Source organism: Rhinatrema bivittatum, chromosome 16, assembly GCF_901001135.1.
Source record: "Rhinatrema bivittatum chromosome 16, aRhiBiv1.1, whole genome shotgun sequence".
In the NCBI taxonomy this organism is placed as follows: Eukaryota; Metazoa; Chordata; class Amphibia; order Gymnophiona; family Rhinatrematidae; genus Rhinatrema; species Rhinatrema bivittatum.
The window spans coordinates 31,453,083-31,474,672 of record NC_042630.1 but is presented as its reverse complement, the minus strand read 5'-3'; the positions used below and the strand labels follow the sequence as shown (position 1 = coordinate 31,474,672).

The following is a 21,590-nucleotide window of genomic DNA, read 5'->3' as shown; positions in this document are numbered from 1 at the left end:
CACACTGAGATGGAACCTCACTCCATCCTCCCATCCCTGACCTCACACACTGAGATGGACCCTCACTCCATCCTCCCATCCCTGACCTCACACACTGAGATGAAACCTCACTCCATTCTCCCATCCCTGACCTCACACACTGAGATGGAACCTCACTCCATCCTCCCATCCCTGACCTCACACACTGAGATGGAACCTCACTCCATCCTCCCATCCCCGACCTCATACACTGAGATGGAACCTCACTCCATCCTCCCATCCCCGACCTCACACACTGAGATGGAACCTCACTCCATCCTCCCATCCCTGACCTTATACACTGAGATGGAACCTCACTCCATCCTCCCATCCCTGACCTCACACACTGAGATGGACCCTCACTCCATCCTCCCATCCCTGACCTCAGACTCTGAGATGGAACCTCACTCCATCCTCCCATCCCTGACCTCACACACTGAGATGGAACCTCACTCCATTCTCCCTGACCTCACGCACTGAGATGGAACCTCACTCCATCCTCCCATCCCTGACCTTATACACTGAGATGGAACCTCACTCCATCCTCCCATCCCTGACCTCACACACTGAGATGGACCCTCACTCCATCCTCCCATCCCTGACCTCAGACACTGAGATGGAACCTCACTCCATCCTCCCATCCCTGACCTCACACACTGAGATGGAACCTCACTCCATTCTCCCTGACCTCACGCACTGAGATGGAACCTCACTCCATCCTCCCATCCCTGACCTCACACACTGAGATGGAACCTCACTCCATCCTCCCATCCCTGACCTCACACAACAATGATTGGGACACATAGAAGGGTAGGACAAGGAAAGTGGAAGGTGTAGGGATGAACTATGGGTTGCTACGAATGAAGGATCATGGTGCCATAACCCCCCTTTAGGGGCTGGCTCCGAGTGAGTTGGAGAACTTACCAGAGAAGTATTGAGATGACAGTGGTGTGAGGGGAATATCATTTTTATGTAAAAATGCAAATTTTGGCAGACAGGGTGCCTGCAAAGAGCATATTAATTAATGCTCGTTATTCCCTACACCCTTTCCTAGGGGGGCATATATTGTTTGACTGTTCTGAGATGCATCAGCTGACTTTTCAGAGTCACCGCCAAGCCCTCTGCGAACCAGCCTCCCTAAAATCACCCCTACTAAAACGAGCCACATTTCAGGGCTGTTAATTACCTGGATTTGTAATTAAGCCATACATTTCCAGCCTCTGCTTAGATAATTAAGCATGCAGCTAACTACTTTTTACAAATGCTTTTGGGATTTGCTCTCCTTTGCCCCCTCCCTTTTCATGGAAACAAATGCTGAAGGGAGAGAGGGGGGGGGGGGGATTTGTGTTTGGGAGGAAGGTATCATCACTCTCTTGGGACCATGGAGGAATAAGCAGCGTATCTCACTTTCAAAGGACAGTGGAAGGGCACCAAGTTAAAAATATGTATATATATATATATATATATATATATATATATATATATAAACCTCCAAAAAAAAGAACACTGAAAACGTATAGGTCCAACGGAAACATTAAAGATATGCTTACATAAGTGATAAGTCTAACACTTAACTGAGATGAAAAAGCCAGTTCATAACTTACTGCATGCAACCGTAAGCATTTTCCCTGGCCCTTTTATCAACGCCAGGCTTTGCAAGATCTTGTAATCATTACTGGCACAAAATAACATCCCAGTGTATTATAAAAGTCCTGATATGTGAAGTGTGTGGTAAGCCAATCACCGTCAAAGTGGGGATGTTTAATGCAGAATATTTTTTTAAGTTCCAAGCTGAACCTACTTTGAGATATCCCAGCGCCATTAGATACTGTTTGGTTATTGCATGTACTGTGAATGATAATCCCCACTTTGATGGTGATTGGCTTATCGCAGATTTCACAAATCGGGACTTTTGATAATGCACTGGGATGTTATTTTGTGCCAGTAATGATTACAAGTTCTTGCAAAGCCTGGCGTTGACAAAACGGCCAGGGAAAGTGCTTACGGCTGCATGCAGTAAGTTATGAACTGGCTTTTTCATCTCAGTTAAGTGTTTGACGTCACTTATTTGAAGCAGATCATTATTGTTTCAGTTGGATCTGTGTGTTTTTCAGGGTTCTATTTTCTGAGTTATATATTATTTGAGAGCACTATTTTTAATATCTTTGTTGTTACTGTAGATATATATATACATACACACACACAACATTTCTTCCATTCTGTTTTCACTCCTCTACTATCAAAGAACTGAAGTCCCTGGAAAAATGTGTTTCTCTTTCCACTGTGGAATGTGGCAGAGAGCATGAAGAATTGATTGATTGGTTTTCTGAATACACATCGCTTGCTCACAATAGTGAAAGAGTTGGACTTTCTCTTTCAGCGTTAACAGCCTTTTAAGGTTTATGTTTTCCAATAGATATCAGACTAGTATCCCTAAGAGGAACCCCGCCGGGCCTTTATGAGTCAGTAAAATGTGTGCCCAGAGAGAGCCGAGGGTGAGATTAGTCACCAACTACTGGGCAAATCACACATGAGCTGCCACCAGCGTTGCCTTGGAAGGCAGGACTGCCCTCCAAAAGAGTTTTCCACCTCTTCTTCGCTGTCTCCTGAATTCTAGGGCCAGTGGTAAAGCACTGGCCCCATTTCTCTGGGCCTCCTGTGGGAGCAGGTCAGTGACCTCTTCACAGGGACAGGGTTCCAGTCGCTCTTCTTAGCAGGTTCGCCAGCCTTTTCAAAAGGATACTCCTGCTCCCTGGATTACTATTCCTAATACCACTGATCAGAGGCGTATGTAGCATTGTACGGAAGCACATAAGAGAGAGTCCCTGCCCCGTATAACTTTCAGTCTGTTCGAGACACACAGGCTATGGAAGATTTCAGGAAATATATTTATTACAGAAAACATGATTAAAATCAACCTGGCTACATTCAAATAAAAAAAAAATCAGGAAGTACCACAAATGCCTCCACCGCTATCCCTAACAGCAGCAAGCTTAAAGGGTGGCATTCCTCCCCCAGGAATGGGGACCGGAAGGGCCACAGGTGGCCAGCTGGAACTTCCAAAGGGTTAATTCTCCTCTCCCCCCACCTTCCAGCCCTGTTTGATTCTCAGGGCTGGAACGAGAAACTCCAGGGCTCAGAGAGGAAACCAAAGAGTGGCCCCAGCCAGTGTAAAGCACCCCTAAAGCTCTGCCTCAACTTCACCAGGGGAGGCCCTTGTGGTGCTGGAGCCCTGCCCTCCCCTTTAAACTGGCCCTGCTTATTCTTAAATTCAGGAAAGGTTTATAGGGATGCCGGCATGGTGCAGTGGTTACAGCACAGAGCCATGATCCCAATTTCATCCCCCTAATCTGTTGTGAATGCAGACCTTGAACAGGTCACTTAACCTCCCGCTTCCAAGTTCAGATGGGAAGATGTTGTAGGAAAAGGCCATTGTGCAGTACATGGACGAGTCTGACTTCCTCTCCCGCATTAGGAGAGCTGAACACAGGGGATTTCTGCTTTGAATGTGCATTTTCTCCATCATCAGTTTGGAGCAGACCCTGTTCTGGATGCACGGCAGGCTAACCATGCTTTTGCTCAGCATTGCAGGCCAGGGACCCTCGATAATCATGCAACAGAGTTTGGCAAAGGATTTGGTTGAAGGAATTATTCAGAAACATGACACTGCTTCCTCTCCTGGGTTTTCCCAGGTTTGTGTTCACCGAGCTTTGCGCTCACACACAACCCCCCCCCCCCCAACTTCTTGTCCTTCTCTGCCTGTCTTTTGCCACTTTGTTCCCACTCATTTGAGCAGAAAATGCTCGGCATCTGCTTGCTGTGATGTTTGCTTCTGGCTGTCAGGCGGAGATTCATACATTATGGAACTCCCCCACCAAGTGCATTCAACAGGGACCGCAGCATTCCTGAGCTGCATAGGGATCTGCCCGAGAGCCATCACCTCCCCCAGGGACAGTGTGCTGAACTGAAGGACGCGCAGACTGACCAACACTTAGAAAAAAAACAAGAACTGTCCATTGTAATAGCTAGAAAGAAGCAAGCCAGCAGGCATCTTAATTTTAGCAGCACTCGCACCTCATTGATTATCTATCATGTCAACCTTTCCTGCCATTTCTGGTTATCTTTTACTGTTAGAATGTAAATTCCCACCACCTTCACTATTCTTTGCATCACCCCTACAATATCCTTCTTCTCTTGTAACCCATCGCCCCTCTCCCACCCCCACACACTCACACTGCTGCCCGTAACTATACAGAATGGAACAGAACTTCAATAGAAATCCAGTTCTGTAAACAGCCCGAGTAAAGGCTGCAAAGCAGAATTAGGACACTTCCCACCATGCAAAAAAAGACTATTCAAATTCTGGTGTCACTTCAGTAACAGCGATACAAACTCCCTTCACTTCTAGCACTTTGTGAAGGAAGCAACAAAACCAAGGGAAAAGCAAGAGAAAACTCTCCAAATATATACAAACCAAAAACTTTAATCCAGTGTCATCATTTCTGAGTATTACTTATCTTCAACAGCACAATCAAATACATAGAACCATATATTCCAAAATCTAGACCAACCATCAATCACCAACAACAAAACATATCAAAGACATAATAGGGCCCAAATAAAAAGATAAAAACATCAAACATATAAACATATAATAACAATGGTATATCATACAAAACATACAGAAAGGTTACCATAGGTATCCATTCAAAACCACAGACAATTCTTAGATGTTTTACAAATCGTTCTACAAAGCTTGAAATACTATAAAGCTGCCATAGAATACATGTCCAGACATTAAGAAGAATTGCATAAAAATTGTCCAAATGATGAACAAACTCCTAGAAGTAATTATAACTCATTGCAGAAATGTTGTTTGGGCTCTATTTTGTCTTTGATATGATTTGTTATTCATGATTGATGGTAGGTCTGTATTTTGGTATATTGCATATGGTTATATGTATTTGATTGTGCTGTTGAAGATATGTAATATTCAGTTCTTAGAAAAGATGAAATTGTATCAAAGGTTTTTATATTTTGAGAATATTCTCTTAGCTTTGTTGATTATTATTTTAATGCGAGAATTTGTTGTAACCAATTCTAATTTTGTCCTTTGTTAAGTAACACAAAACCCTGCAAAAAACACACTTAGCATCTATGAAGCAAACCCGCCTTATCTTAATAGTACTAATTTCCAAGGGTGTAAATAGCAGCAACAGGCCCCCCTCCCCCCCCCCCCATGAAAAGGCAGCACAGCAAACACTGCAACATAATAATGAGATTGTGAACATGGGGTTAAGTGCTTGTACTGTGACCATTGTAGTATTAGTGAGATCTAGCAGAAGTAATAGCTGTTGATAATTGGTAAAGAAATGTATTTCACAATTTTACTTTATGATTGTATTCTGTGTACTGTATTTTATTTGGTTGTACATCGCCTTGGGCGTTTTTAACAGTAAGGCAATTAATACATAAATGTAATAAGTAAGAAATAGTTAAATACATTTACCCTAGAACAGCAATACACCTTCCACAATGGATTCCTGCACAGAAATGACATGCCAGCAGAATAACTTGCTTTGGCCACCCATGCAAAACACAGACCTTTACCAAACACAGAATATCTGACCACAAGCCAGAAATAGCAATGTGTAGGCAGAATCTGAACTGCAAACCCCCCAAAAGCCAGTCTCTGCTTGCAGTCTACCACAGAAAACCCAGAAACCGAAGCACAGTCCCTCCAGTACTGTGCGAAATGCGAAGATAGCAGAGGGGCACATTGCCCAGCACTAACAAGAAGATCACAGACAAAAGAAGTGAGGAAATTTCAGTAACATGTCCTATTTCATTTTGAAAACTAAACAACCAAAAAAAAAAAAAAAGAAAACAAAATGTAGCTTGTTTCATTTTGCTCAATTTTCAATGAAGCAGCTATCAGCCCCACCCCCATCAATAAAAAGAAAGGCAGCTGACAGCACCCCAAAATAAAAAAAATGCCCACCCCCCCAGGCTTTCCCCCACTCTTTGATTCATCATGGGGTCCGAATGGGGCAGGAGTGATCCCCATTCGGGAACTGGTGTTGAAAGGACTTAACGTTGGCGCTATTTTGTTATGTGGACATACCTCCGTACCGCCATCCAGCCTCTGAGCCCTCCAGCACCATTCTGAAATAGGAAGCCTGTGGGATGGGAGTGACTGGGGATCATGCTTCTCCCCATTTGGACTTATGAACCCCATGGATGGGGGGGAGAAGGTGAGGTGAGAGAAGGAGTGGGGGTGAGCATCAACTTTTAAATGTTGGGGCACCAGTGCTGGTTTTTTTTTGTGTGATAGGGAGAAAAACATAACGAAAGCAAAAATAATTTGGGTGCACATCATTAAAAAAAAAAAAGAGCAGGAATAATAGTATAATCCTGGTGGAAAAAGAAGAAACAGCAGCTAGAAGAGAAACATGGGTGGGATCCTGCCAGAATGTCTGACCAGGGCCAATAAGGATCAGCACCAGAATCTGGAGATTGACCTTGTCTTTTCTGTACTTCATAATTTTATTTTACTGTGAATACTAATCTAATATTTCGGGGGGGGGGGGGGTCAGGGCAGGGAAAGGATTTATGAGCATACTTTAGATTTTCAGAAGTATGCTCAAAAATCTACGTACACAAGGTTACACCTGTTCAGTGTATGTTGGTGCGGGTGCCCAGCCAACTTGCCAGTTTTCCTAGGGGACTGATGTGCGTGAGCTCACCGTGACAATTCAGGCTAAAATCTGCGACTGACTTTAGCCCTGTGAAGGCTAAATGACCCGCCCCCATGTACTACTTTGGCAACGCACGTAGAAAATTGACATGCCAATCAGGTATCTTGATCTGAACCTGCTGTCACTCCCCTGCACAGAAAGAAGACTTGGGATACGTGCACTATTGGATCCTGAGGTTGGGAGTCAGCGTGCCACGTTAATGTACTGCTGTGGCTTATTAAGTTAATATCATACTAAATCTGTCAGCGGAATATTAGCCTTGATGTGGTAAAACATCTTAAACTGTAGCTTCTCGACACTCTTTTATGGCAGTACCTTTAAACATCGCCCCTCTTTGAACGGTGTCTCCAGTTGGCTTGACTCCCGGAATGCACTGCAATAAAGCCTTGCAGACTCAGGGAGAATCCTATGTGATTCCCAAAGCATGGATGCAAGCACATTTGTAAGGAAAACTCCCAGGGGGGCTGTATTGCCCACAGCCTTTCTAGAAGGGTTGTGTGTCCTCATGACATGCATGAGATGGAATAGCAAGAGGCTTTGGAGAAGGATTAAGTGCCCATGGTGCACTTGGTCTGGCTGGCAGCTGCCTGAATGCTCCCAGGGAGAAAGTTAACTTTTCTTGACTTTAATTCTTAACTGCACCAATCCCCAAAGAAATCTGTTAATGCTTTGTAGGGAACACATTTCACAGCTCAGTATAAAATGTCTCTTTCTTTATAGGTCTGTTATTTCTACACTGAAGCCTTTTACTCTTTGCCTAGCACAGTTCCCCTCTAACACACACACACAGCCTTTGCCACACCATTGTGCAAAACCACACATCTGAGTATCCTGGTCCTGGCTTCAGTGCGGTCCTGCCAACTACATTTTTGGCTGCTGTTCCGGCTCTTCCAGACCAAGCATAAGATGAAAGCGCAGAGACTTTGTAGAAGAATTGAGTGCCCCTGTAACATACATGTATTTAATTGAAATGTTTTTAGTCTGCTAGACTGCCAGTGATGCTCCTAGCAGATCACAACAGAAAAAGTCCTCACAGATGTATGTTTCAGACAGTAAGAAAAAGCAATAACAAAATATTCATTCATTTATTTATGATTTATATTTCACTTTTTCAGGTACTTCAAAGCAAATTACATTCATGTACTGTAGGTACAGCAAAGCAATAAAAATATATTTATCAGGAATAAGTAATCCGAAAATGGATATTCGGATGACTAAACAATACCAAATAAATCCATAAATCACATCAAATTTTTTTTTTTTTTTTACAATTACAATCAAATAATTCTGAAAACTATCATCACAAAAAAATACTTAGAGCTGAGGCCCATTTCAAGCAGTTTGGCTAAGTTTGGCAGTTAGCTGGACAACCTGCAGGGCTTAAAAATCCCTCCACACCAACCGTCACTGATTTATCTCAGGACAAAACTTACTTTCAGGGGTAACTTAGCCAGAAAGCACCAATATTCAGCGTTACCTGGGTAAGGAAAGCGGGTAACTCTGGTCATGCCACAGAGTAGTCCTAAAGTTACCCAGATAAACTTATCCCAAGGACCTGCTTTTAACTGGCTGCCCTGCTGAATATCTAGTTTGTTATCTGGATAAGTTTATCCAGGTAATGTACCTGAACAACCCATGGCTGAATATTAACCTCTTAGAGAAGTGGTTCCCAAACCTGTTCGGGAGGACCCCCAACTAATCAGCTTTCCAGGATATCCACAGTGAATATTCATGAGATAGATTTGCATGCATTCGAGGCTGTGCAACGTACAAGGTACACACAGGCTTTACGGAGGATTTTCAGAGCGCACTCATGCACCTAAATTTGTTTTGAAAATCCTTGTGTAATTGACAAGAGTGCGCACACGCATTACCTCGCACAGAGTTACACCTGTGCGTGGGGGACTTGCACGTATAGTTTTTAAAATTCAAAAATTGCGTGCTGACTCTGCCCTCTGGGACGCCTCTGCTTACTGCACACAAAACGTACAACACAAAACTGGGCTCCCCATCTACTTTTACATGTACAAGCCCCTGATGGATTTTCAGAAGCAGATGCACACGCAGAGCCAGGGTTTATGCCCCTAATGTTTGCAATCATAAGAGAAAAGGACTTGATTTCACAATCTCGGCCAAAATCTAATCTGCTTGAACCCAAGAAGAAAATGAACATAAGCCCTAGCCATTGGAGGCCTTTCGAAAGTGCCAAGTTTTTGCTATTTTGCAAAAAAAATAATCCTCTTAGCTCCAGGCTTCAGGGGTTGGAGAGCAACTTGGTCCAAATAACAAGACCTGCACCGCTGAAGGCTCTTTCTTGGGTCATACTAAGTTCTGCTAATTTGAGCAAGAAGTCTAGCAACGAGGACTGTGAAGAAGAAAGCGTGCAATTTAGATTGCATGATAGTAAGTGAGCACTTAGGTACTCTGGATTTAAAAACCAAGTAAAACAATTTTGAAAGTTATTCAGAGACCAACTGGGAGCCAGCAAAGCTTGGGCTAAATGGGAGGAGATACTGTCCCTGTACTTTCCGCCCAAATTAATTCTTGGAATCTTATACCAATTGGAGGTAGTGCAAATCTGTTTTTGGAATCCCTGCTAAGGGGGGCGCCACAATACTTCAGTCTTGTAAATACCAGCACTTGCACAATCATCCTCAACCAGTCGACGTGCAAAGCGTCACAAAACATATAGGGCCAGATTTTGGAACCTATGTGCGTGCAACCCGGTGCGCACAAATCTACACCTGATTTTATAACATGCGTACGCAGCCACGTGCATGTTACAAAATCCGGGGTTGGCGCGCGCAAGGGGAGCCCCGATGGCTTTCCCCGTGGCCTCGGAGGGAACTTTCCTTTCACCCCCCCCCCACCTTCCCCTCCCTTCCCCTATCTAACCTGCCCCCCAGCCCTACCTAAATCCCCCCCTACCTTTATTATTTAAGTTGCGCCTGCCTCTGGGCAGGCGTAGGTTGCGCGCGCTGGCACTCGGCCGGCGCGTGATCCCCCGGCCTAGCAGGCCTTCGAAGGCCTCTGGCCATGCCCCCGCCCCGGACCGCCCCGCCCCTTTTTTCAAGCCCCAGGACATACGTGCGTCCTGGGGCTTGTGTGCATCACCGAGCCTATGCCTTTGCCGGCATCCGTTTTCCTGTCAGTGGGTTCGACAACCGACGCCGGTAAAATTAAGCGCCGGCTGTCAAACCCGCTGACAGCCGCCGCTCCTGTCAATAAGGAGGCGCTAGGGACGCGCTAGTGTCCCTAGCGCCTGCTTTTTACCGCGGGCCCTAATTTGCATACCTTTGCTTCCTGAATCGCGCGCCCAGGAGAGCGGGCACTCGCCTGCTCTCCCGTGTGGTTTACTGTATCAGCCTGTTTATAAGTGAAGAATGACATGGGTCCTGTGGACTGGGGTAAGGCGTATTTATATCACAGCCCTCTCAAGCTCCTGCCTACTGAACTGGTGAAACTTATCCCATATAACGCCATCAAGGGTTGGTAAAGGATGAAGCCATGTTATCCCCTGGCTAAAACGCTGGACCTTTTAGGTCTAGTTCATGCTGGTTTGACAATCTTATTGGTAAAGAAATGTGCAAGTTCTTACAATGCTCTGATAAAGATGGAATCGTCTTACCCAGGTATAAACATGAATTATCATATGGAAAGTCTGTTTTGATTTATTCACAGAATTTTCAATCTGTTGAGTATAGTAATCCTTCTTAGCAGTAGTCCGAGGTTATTTTGTAAAGTAGCAAGTGAGCTCTCCGGTGAGTTTTGTCTTGTTCGTGAAATGAAAGAGCAGAGACTTTGCAGAATGATTGAGTGCCCCTGTAACATACACAAGATGAAAGAGCAGAGACTTGATAGAAAAGGTGGCGTGTCCCTTGAGGAGAGTCTTAACATGGTACTGGAGTGTATAACTGAGGCAGATATTGCTAACTCTTTAATCCTTTTCAGTCCATTTCTTTCCCCTCTGCTACCAAACGCTGGGGAACGTGAAAGAGATCAAAAGCTGAAGTGGTAGATTAATGCCTCTCAGCAGACAGGAGGGGACTGATCCCTTTCATTAGCCTTCAAGTGCTGAGCCATCCTGCTATCCTTTACCCCTCCCTTCCCAGTGCCACATGCAAAACACAGTCCAGGGCAACACACTTGGTGTGGGTCTGCTCTTTCTTTGGCATCCTGCTAAAATGTACACCGTTGCCCACTGGAAAAGAGAATTGCAGACTTAGGGTTAGATTGAAAGAAACTGCAAATCAGACGGTCTGAAAATCGGACTGTCTTATGTAATCACACACTTGTTATTAACTCGTCCATGTACGCCAGGGCGCGCCCTGACAATGAGTGTGAGAGTCCCTAAAATGGTAGGAGAGACATCTCTGAGCCCATTAAGTCATCGGGAGCCCAGGACTGTGCTGTTACAAAGGGGAAGACAAGATGGAGCTGATAGCGTAACATATAACGTGGATCTTGTCTCCATAGTAAAGATTTTCAGAGGCCAGGCCAGCATCAGATACCCTGGATCTCAGGGCAAAAACTAAAGGAACAGGGCCTGGCTGCCTTGGTGACTTCACTCAGGTTTGCCAAGGGGGGGCCCCATGCTTGCACCACCCCCTCAGCTCCAGCCCTCTGTGGAGGATGCTTCAACCTTGCCTTAACCTCATTTTAGCTCATTTCTTTGCTCACTTCTCTCCTTTTATTTTGCTACACTTTCAACTTCAGGGTCAAATGAATCAATTAATTATGGATAATAAGGAAGGGAAAGAGGCCGAGGGGGAGGGAGAGAAAGGGCTGTGCTTGAAAGGAAGTTGTGGGGTGGGCGGGGACAGTGAAGAGAGGAGAGAAGCAGTGATCTTGCCAGTGTCCTGCAGGCACACACCTGGCCTCGGCTCATGTTACTCAACTCCCAAAGCCCAGGGGTCAACGCCTGAGCTCCACTAGGCCTCACAGGTCCTGTGAGGCCAGCCAGTTGGCCTTCATCTCTCCGAGGCCTAGGTGACTCATAATTAAGCCCTGATTAGGAGCCCTGCTCTGGGGCACAGGGGGATGCATTCCTGAAGGCTTTAAGCAAATCAATTACCTCTGGATTTCGGCAGGCCTGACTCTCCCCTCCCCTTCTCCCTTTCCATTCCCGGTATAGGCTCCGGGCCTGCTCTAAGTCCTATTCAGTCGGTCTGGTTTATTCTCCACGTAAGGGAAGGGCTTATGCGCCTCGTGGGCAGTGGGCAATGTTGGCAGTGTTTAAAATTGAAGAAATTGCTTCTGTACATTTCCGATGTGAGTTGCTGGTAGGAATCAGAAAGGATCAGAGTATCCTAATCTGACTGATTTTTGTCCTAGCACTGATGTTTTGGCATTTTCTTGTTTTTCCTATAAAATCTGAAGGTGCCGATGCCTTGGTGGAGCTCAGCAGTACTGGCACCCCCCTCACACACATACTTCCCACACCCCACCAGATTTCACAGCTTCGAATTAGGGCCCTCTGGAGCTGCCGCCACCTCATGTTGGGAAGCGGTAGGAAACAAAATGTGAGAACATTTAAAGCTTAAAAAATGATTCAGCTGGAGCTCACAGTCACAAAACAACGGTGCTTAAATTTGTTTTTAAGGTGAATTTACATTTCTGTATCTATTCCGAGAGAGGAAGGGGATGGGAAAAGAATCTCTCCCCCCCTCCCTGTGTATTTTGTTTTCATTTGCCTCGGTGGGGTACAGCAGAGAAAGTCCTCTATACATAAGGTACGCATGGTTCTAACATTATATCGTTTCGCACGGTATATTTATTACTGGTAAGGCAATCTCTTGGAGGGGAGGTTGTGCTAGGAAAGTTGCCGAGACATTTTGCATAGGTGCTGTGCCTCGTGCCACCCTTCCGATAAGCCCTCATACAGACTCAAGTCAAGGTGAGAGGAGGAATCCGATTTGATAGTTTTACTGCTTAACACGTTGTCATTAGTGGAGAAGGGGAAGGAGACAGGGACAGCCCAAGAGCAGTGCCAAATGCTGCTTCGCATGTAAGTGGCCGGCGATGGGTGGGTCCGGGCCCACACGTCCTGCCTGGACAGGAGGAGGAACCAGCTTGTCTCTTCGGTGCCAGAGGTGCTGGTGGCCATCTCTGTAGCCATGTGCTTCCTTCCACTGCCAGTTCCGGGGTGTGCATAGAGGATTTACTTCTTTGTAATTTTATTTTTTTGTTTGTTTGCTTTTCAAACATGGCTGCTCCCTTGAGCTTTAATGAGAGGTGTGCAGGAGAGGAGCTGAAGGAGCTTTAAAAATGAATTAACAGGAAACCTTTTACTGGTACTTTGTAGGGGGCAATTTACGTGCATAAAATTTGGTTTTCTGCGGTTCAATGGAGCCTAAATTATGTATGCTTTTAATCATATATTGTAAACTGCTAGGAGCACGCGGGATGGAAGTAAAACAGCCCAAGGCCGAGTGTTCTTAAAAGGTCGTGCCTGTGCTTTGGCGCAAGCTGAGCAGAAGCATCCCAGGGGGGAGGCAGAATCGGTACTTACACACGTACATTTTGATTTAAAAACGTATGCATGGGAGTGCACGCAGGCAAATTCTGCCCTCCGTACAGGAAGTGCGACTTTCCGCCAGTGAATGCCAACTTCCTGAGAAATTTTAAAGTGAATTTACACAAGCCAGTTTGCTTTGCAAATCCTCCATAAAGTCTGCATGTATAATGTGGTACCCGCAGATTTTCACACCATGTGCAGATATGCTCTGCTCTCTTCATTGGGCCCAGTGCAGAAGGAACCAAGGACCACATTCCCTTATCGTGCAGGTAAATTGTCGATTGGGTTCACAGCACCTGAGCTTGATTTAAAACAAGTTGGATGCAGCTCCATCACTGCTCTCTACATTAATGGTGGGGGAGGAAGGGAAATAGAACCAAGAGCTAAAAGAAACAGATAAGTATGAGAGAAAAAATGTGTGAAGCTTGCTGGGCAGACTGGATGGGCCGTTTGGTCTTCTTCTGCCGTCATTTCTATGTTTCTATGTTTCTATGTTAAGTTAGTAAAGAGTAGGGAGAGGCAGACATGGGTAGGATGTCCCTTTGCAATCTTAAAGTTTTGTTGCAAGGTGTGAGGGATTGGGTGAGGCGTGAGGAAGGCCAGGGTGGGGAGGGAAAGAGGCTTCCATTTTGTGTTTCCTTCCTAAGGTTTGATCCATGTTACGTTCAGATTTGTATTTATAAACCGCTTATGCCTAGGGCGCCTAAGCGGTATACAAGAGTACATACAGAAAATCAAACCCGAACAAACATAAAATCTGAAAATAGCATTTGACATTCTCTTAACAGCTTCAGGCCTCAATGAAATCACAAAGTTCCCTCCCCAGAACAAAAACTGATCAAGCATCTGGAAATGGCCAGTGAAAAAAAACAGAATGCCTTCAGCATCCTTTTAAATGATTTTGAACAGTCAGATAGCTGCTACTGAACCAGCAAAGAGTTCCACAGTGTAGGTGCCACAACTGAGAATGCTCTTACATTCCTGGGTAATTTCGACAATCCCTTTAAGTGTCATTAATGAAAGGGTCTGGCCTGAATAATGCACCCCTCACCAACTCCGCACCATGTTGTATCACCTTGTTCTTCCCTGTGTCCTGGAGATTCATTCTTGTTTTGAACTTTGAACCTATTTCACCAATGTATCATCCTTTTAAATTCACTTTTTCAACTTCCTGATAGCATATTTTGAAACCTACTCGTGTTAATGATAGGATAGTGCAGCCCATCTGCTGCTTCTGTCAGCTCAAGACTAAATTATAAATTTAAAAGTAGGTGTCCCACTGTTGATGGAATAAAAAAACATCCCAGCTAATACACGGGAAAAAGTAACTGGTTAAGCCAACAAGAGCGTCCTCTAATAATTTTACTTTCCTTTTCAAGAATCTCCTTATAATCTCTGAACAGCTCAACCAGAATTTCACAGTGGAAATTCATCCATGCCAACTTTGTCAACTGTGAAACAACTTTGGGAAATGTGACCTAGGTGCTGTACACTCGCTGATCATCAACCGCATCAACTACTCTATTCAATATACAATACAATCTCACACAACTCCAGCTTTTTTTTTTGTAATTAACATTTTTTATTAAAAGTTAGCATATACAATAAACAGATATATATGACTTCCCAATATTTTGTCATATGTACACTGCCAGATATAAATATACAAAAATACAGAAGTAGTATGGGAGCTAAGCAAATTAAAAGCACTTAATCCTGACGTTCTCCAAGAAAATTCGACAATGTCATAAGATATATCATTAAGAATACCAAAAAGTAAGAAATCTAGGCATTAATAATGACAAAAAGGCCAATCCGTTATCAAGTCTGCAGTAATATCCCAAAGAGAAAGCTCAGAGCCTAATATATAGTCAGATATCTTATTTCTCAGGAAAACAATGAAGAAGTTGAAACTTGGAGCCACCGAGTTAGTGATTCCCAAGTCTTTCGGAAAGCAGATAAGCGATAACGTCTAGTAGCAGTGAGATGCGCTAAATGGTGAATATTACATAAGCGGTGAACAAAACCGAGGGGGTCTTAGATCGCCTCCAGTAGGAAGCCAATTGAATTCTAGCTGCAATAAAGATTTGCTGACATAAGCGTTGTGCATATTTATCTAAACCGGGACAAGGAATATTTAATAAAACATATCTCGGGTCTCTAGTGGCTATGATGCCTAGGGACTGAGAAACCCACTGAAAGAGAAGATCCCGAAAGGGATACAACTGTCTCGAATTGCCACCATAAATTTCCACATTTTCTCCAACAAGAGTCTGACACATGAGCGTATATACGATGTAATTTTGCAGGAGTAATAGACCAGCGGTATATAAGTTTATAGCACTTTTCTTGTAGAGAAGCAGAAACAGAGCATTTTCTAGCATAAGAACATAAATCTAACTCACAGTCCACCCGTCTGATTCCCAAGCAGATTTTAGACAGCTCCAACTTTTACAAAGCATGCAGCTAGACTTTAGTTTTGATTGTAAATATTGCTACTCTTAACATAGGGCTTGGGGGTAACCTGCATGGAGCAGCAGTTGCTGCTATAGGAAACTTGCTGGGCAGACTGGATGGACCATTTGGTATTTTTCTGCCGTCATTATTATGTAATTTTGTTTTTTTGGTAGGGGTCCAAATCCACTGACTATATTATGCCAATTTTGTAACAGCTACCACTGTCTCCTGGTTGAGAGCAGGATAAAATCTAAAACACTTTGCTTTCACTTCAAATATGTGAATCAACTGGTCTTGGAATATCTTTTCGAATTTCTGCTTTTCTACACTCCCACAAGGGGACTTTGATTCTACCAACAGACACCTTTGAATATCATTTCTGGCATGGGTATATATCTTACATCTTCCTCAGTGAATACTAAAGCAAAGAATTCATTAAAGCCTGAATTTTTGATTGGCTGCGTGCGTAAAATCGGGGGGTTACGCATGTGGCTGGGCCTTTTCGAAAATGCGTGCAGCACACACCCATGCCAGAAATGATATTCAAAGGTGATGATTCAGAGGAACTGAAACAAATTGCAGTGAACTTGGAAGATGTACTAAGGCAAACTTACAAACTAAAGAATTGCAAATCATCTGGACCAGATGGTATACATCCCAGAGTGCTGAAAGAACCTAGAAATGAAATTGCGGACCTGCTATTGGAAATTTGTAAAGTATCAATAACATCATCTATGGTACCTGAAGACTTGAGGGTTGCCAATGTAACACCAATTTTTAAAAAGAGATCAAGGGATGATCCAGGAAATTACAGACCAGTGAGTCTGACTTCTGTGCCAGGCAAAATGGTAGAAACTATCATAAAGTACAAAATTGCTGAACATATAGACAAGCATAGTTTAATGGGACAAAGCCAATATGGATTTAACCAAGAGCAGTCTTGCCTCACAAATTTGCTACATTTTTTGAGGGTGTAAATAAACATGTGGATAAAGGTGAACCAGTTGATACAATGTATCTGGATTTCCAGAAAGCATTTGACAAAGTCCCTCATGAGAGAAGAAAGTACACCTCACGTCTACGAGGGATCGGGCACTCTCCATTGCTGGACCCTTGCACTGGAATTCACTCCCGACCCATCTCAGACTTGAACCATGCATTATAAAATTTAGAGCCCAACTTAAAACTTGGCTCTTCAAACAAGCCTTTCCCTAAAATCCCTGACGACCATAGAACTGAGATATCATATTGTTCTGGATTGACGCTGATTTGAATTGACTCTGATTTTGATTTTGTACTCATGGCTCTCTAGTTCACTTGTTGATTTGTTCCTATGCCTTCTTGCTTTCCTTTTGTTTCACTGTACCCATTCCCCCCTCCCTGTTTATTGTAACTTCCTTCCTTCCGTTAGTTCGATGTAAACCGATGTGATGTTTCGACTAACTTTGGTATAGAAAACTCTTTAAATAAATAAATAAATAAGAAAGTCATGGGATAGGGGGCAGTGTCCAATTGTGGATTGCCAACTGGTTAAAAGATAGAAAATATAAGAGTAGGGCTAAATGGTACAAAGTGATGCATTTAGGGAAGAGAAAACCAAATTATAGCGACAAAATGCAAGGTTTCACATTAGGAGTCACCACTCAGGAAAAGGATCTAGGTATCATCATTGAAAATACGTTGAAATCTTCTGCTCATTGTGCAGCAGCAGCCAAGAAAGCAATAGAATGCTAAGGATTATTAGGAAGGACTGGAGAATACAATAGAGAATATCATAACGCCTCTGTATCGCTCCATGGTACAACCTCATCTTGAGTATTGTATGCAGTTCTGGTCACCGCATCTCAAGAAAGATAGAGCAGAATCAGAAAAGGTACAGAGAAGGGTGACCAAGATGATAAAGGGGATGGAACAATTCCCCTATGAAGAAAAGCTAAAGAGGTTAGGACTCTTCAGCTTGGAGAAGAGATAGCTGAGGGGGAGATTTGATAGAGATCTATAAAATAATGAGTGGAATGGAATGAGTAAACGTTAATCAGTTGTTTACTTTTCTGAAAATTACAAAGACCAGGGGACACACAATAAAGTTACTGGATAATACATTCAAAACTAGTAAGAGAAAATATTTTTTTCCGCAATGCATAATTAAATTCTGGAATTTGTTGCCAGCGGATGTGGTGAAAGCTATTAGTATGGCTGCATTTAAAAATGGTTTGGACAAGTTCCTGGCGGAAAAGTCCATTAATAATTATTAAGGGAGAGATACAGAAATCCACTGCTTATTCTTGGGATAAGCAGCTTGGGATCTATCTACCCCTTGGGATTCTGCCAGGTACTTGTGACCTGGCTTGGCCACTGTTAGAAACAGGATACCTGGCTTGATTCACCCTTGGTCTGACCCAGCATGGCAAGCTTTATGTTCTTACAGAGAAGAGCAACCAAAATAATAAAGGGGATGGAATGATTCCCCTATGAGGAAAGGCAAAAGAAGTTAGGGCTGTTCAGCTTTGAGAAGAGACAACTGAGGGGGGATATGATAGAGGTCTATAAAATCATGAATGGACTAGAACGGGTAAATGTGAATCAGTTATTTACTCTTTCAGATAATACAAGGTCTAGGGAGCGCTCCATGAAGTTAGCAAGTAGCACATTTAAAACAAATCAGAGAACATTCTTTCTCACTCAGTGCACAATTAAGCTCTGGAATTCATTGCCAGGGAATGTGGTAAGGCAGCTAGCATATCTGGGTTTAAAAAAGATTTGGACAAGTTCCTGGAGAAGTCCATAAACTGCTATTAACGAAGCTGACTTAGGGAATAGCTGCTGCTTGTTGCCAGCATTAGTAGCATGGCATCTATTTAATGTTTGGGTTCTTACCAGGTACTTGTAGCCTGGATTAGCCACTGTTGGCAACTGGATGCTGGGCTTGATGGATTCTCGGTCTGACCCAGTACGGCAACTTCTTATGTTCTTGTGCTGTGCATTTGTTTTACTGATCTATTTGAGCCTGATTTGCATACATGGCAATCTGTTTGATGTACCCTGTGTCAATCTGAAACATCTTTTCTTAATTCTTTTGTATGTTTGAGTTTTTAAATATAGAAAGATTCAGATGCACATTATAAATATCCAGGACAAATTTAAAAAGAAATGGGAGCAAAGCTGGAGGCAGGCGCCCCCCACTGGTTACAGGCGGCGTGAAGAATTTGACATAAAACGTTTGGTGGCGATTTCTTTCTTTTTTTTTTATGGCAGCGTTATAAGCAGCCGCCTGCATTCCGCTGGTTTTTCTAGTCAATTGTCTTCCAAGAATATCCCTCATTCCAGGGAGTGTGGCTGAAATGGCTGGACTAAATTGGGAAGGGTTTAAAAATTGGGGCAAAACCCCGGGAAGTATCTTTCTATCAGGTGTGTGTGTGGGGATGAAAAAAACAGCAAAATTTTAACAGTTCAGGTAATGTCAAACCTATTCTATATTCATCTGCGGGGAGGGGGTGTTGCCCCTCTCCACGCTCAGGCTCTTCCAGTCTGTTTTGTCTAGATTAATAAAGTAGGAACTACAGCTCCCTGCATGCACTGCAGATAAAGGCAGAAGCGGATCGGCCTGTCGGGTTGATTTGGATGAGAGGACGGTATTTGTTTATAATGGAGCAAGTCTGCTACCTGGCGGCTGCGGCGCTCACTGCATGCATGTACCTGCCTCCCCTCCGCTCCTCCCCCAACCCCCTCAAATCCTCTATACACGCCCAGTTCTTTATTAGTCGCTATAGAGAGAGCTGCCACGAGACCTCGACGGTTCGAGTGCTGACATAAATATGAAGGGAAAACAAAACAACAACAAAAATCCGTATGGTCGCAGGGGGGTATGCCGGGAGTTGTAGTTTATGAGCCCTCTGGCTGGCCGAAGGGAAGAAGCGCTTGCAGGCTGACGGGAAAACTACTCGTCCCAGAATACACGCACAGAAGCCGGAAGTATTATTGGATTCACGTCCCAGGGTAGAAGGAGGGGAGTAGTGCTGAATATTATTGTGCCGTTTTATTGCTTTTATTTAATGGATTTACTTTAAATTTATATCTTGTGGCAAATGAGCTAAATTGAGCAGAGGGATCCAAGAAGGTACAGCTTGGGGGAGGACGCATTTTTTTTCTTCTCCTATGGACAGATCTGGCTTTTCTTGGCAAAGCTGCTGGCAGGAAAATGTGAGGTTTTCAGGAAAATCCCTTTAACCCCAGAGGCGGGGAGGGAGAGATGGGAGATCCTTTTACAGCTGGAGGGAAGTGGTGGGGTAGAGCAAAATATGCAGACATCAGTATGCTTCCATTCCAATCACCAGCTTCTTTTTAGTTTTGTCCTATTTTAAAAAAGGAAAACAATCTTTGCTATGAAAGATTCGTGCCTTGAGTCCCCCAGTAAGTCACATGGAGCTTCAGGTTAAAGTTCTGGTGAACCAGGGAGTTTGGTTTGACCTCAGTGTAGAGGATTTTTTTTGGGGGGGGGGGGGGGGGCGTGTAGTATCAGACATGAAACGTAGATTAAATAACAGTTTGGTTGCTAAGGAAAAAAAGCGTCAAAAGTTTGTGAAAGCTCCTGTGTATAATCTTGCAGGTTGTGAGTAATAAGTAAATTGGAGGCGCTGAACTGATCCTGCTCAGAATTCCCCTGCCCAGGCTGGCATAAGGAACCAAAAGCCAAGCTCAGAAATGGAATGCTGATCTCCTGCATCGCAAGACTCAGTACAGTCATTGAGCAGGTCTGGCACTGGTCAAGAGAGGAGCCTCTGACAATTCTAATTCCATGAGAAGTGGTACAGGAAAATAATATAGCTTTGTGATTTGAAAAAGTGTTATGAAGAATTTTTCTGTTTACTAGGAGTGAACTTTTTCATCTAAGAAAGATGTGTATATAAAGGGGCAGATTTTCAAAGGGATACTCGCGTACCCCCTGAAAACCTGCCCCAAGCTCCCCTTGCACGCGCCGAGCTTATGTTGAATAGGCTCAGCGGCGTGCGCAAGCTCTGGGATGCCCGTAAGTCCTGGGGCTTTCCTGGGGGGACGTGTTGTGGGCGTGTTGCGGCGACATGTCATCCGGGGCAGGGCTGCGGGCGTGGTTCCAGACTGGGGACGTTTCGGGGGCATGGCTGAGGCCTCTGAAACTGCTCCCGGGCCGGGGAATCAAGCGCCAGCGGACGCAAGTTACACCTGCCTTGGGCAGGAATAACTTTTATAATAAAGGTAGGGGGGGTTAGATAGGGCTGGGAGTTGGGTTAGGGAGGGGGAGGTGGAGGGAACGGGCAGCGTGGGCAGGGCTCGGCGCGCGCAAGGTGCACAAATGTTCACCCCCTTGTGCACGCTGACCCCGGATTTTAAAAGATACGCGCTGCTACGCGCGTATCTATTAAAATCCGGCATACTCTTGTTTGCGCCCACGTATTTTTTAAAAATCTGCCCCATATTATCTAAAATGAACAGAATGCAATACAACATAACCCTCGATCTGCTAAAAACTAGTGCGAAACATAAACAGTGATGGTGGAAATGGTCTGCCCAATTGTGCCTGCCTACTTTGCTATCACAGGTCTGGTCCCTTTTCTTCTGCCACTAAGGGCCCTTGGTTTCCACCTAGAGCATGCTTGAATGTAACGAGAATTAATGAAGAACCCAATGCAAACCAGTACAAGAGAAAGCTGGACCTCATGGGAAGTCTTTGATTTAAAAAGATTTCATGATTTACTGTGCTTTATAGCAACAATTTCCAGGAAATTGAGAAGCACACATACATATTTGTTTATGAGATGGAGGAATATCTGGGGCTCCTGTAAAAGAAATTCTTTTTACTTTTT

At 44.0% G+C, this 21,590-nt stretch overlaps 1 protein-coding gene across 13 annotated transcripts in view; it reads left to right on the top strand.

The window, feature by feature from the left end:
* Nucleotides 1–21,590, top strand: part of BOLA1 (bolA family member 1) — a 315,604-nt gene that overhangs the window by 293,266 nt on the left and 748 nt on the right. For 5 of the 13 annotated variants that reach the window (XM_029581101.1, XM_029581102.1, XM_029581103.1 and 2 more), the window contains one exon: nt 20,357–20,555. The exons of 2 other annotated variants lie outside the window; for them this stretch is intronic. In XM_029581101.1, coding sequence (XP_029436961.1) covers nt 20,546–20,555 — 10 coding nt within the window. In that variant the 5' untranslated portion in view covers nt 20,357–20,545. Of the gene's footprint in view, nt 1–19,580; nt 19,951–19,970; nt 20,161–20,356; nt 20,556–21,590 lie in introns of those variants that run through there. 6 more of the 13 variants (XM_029581109.1, XM_029581100.1, XM_029581105.1 and 3 more) reach the window with 6 other exon arrangements.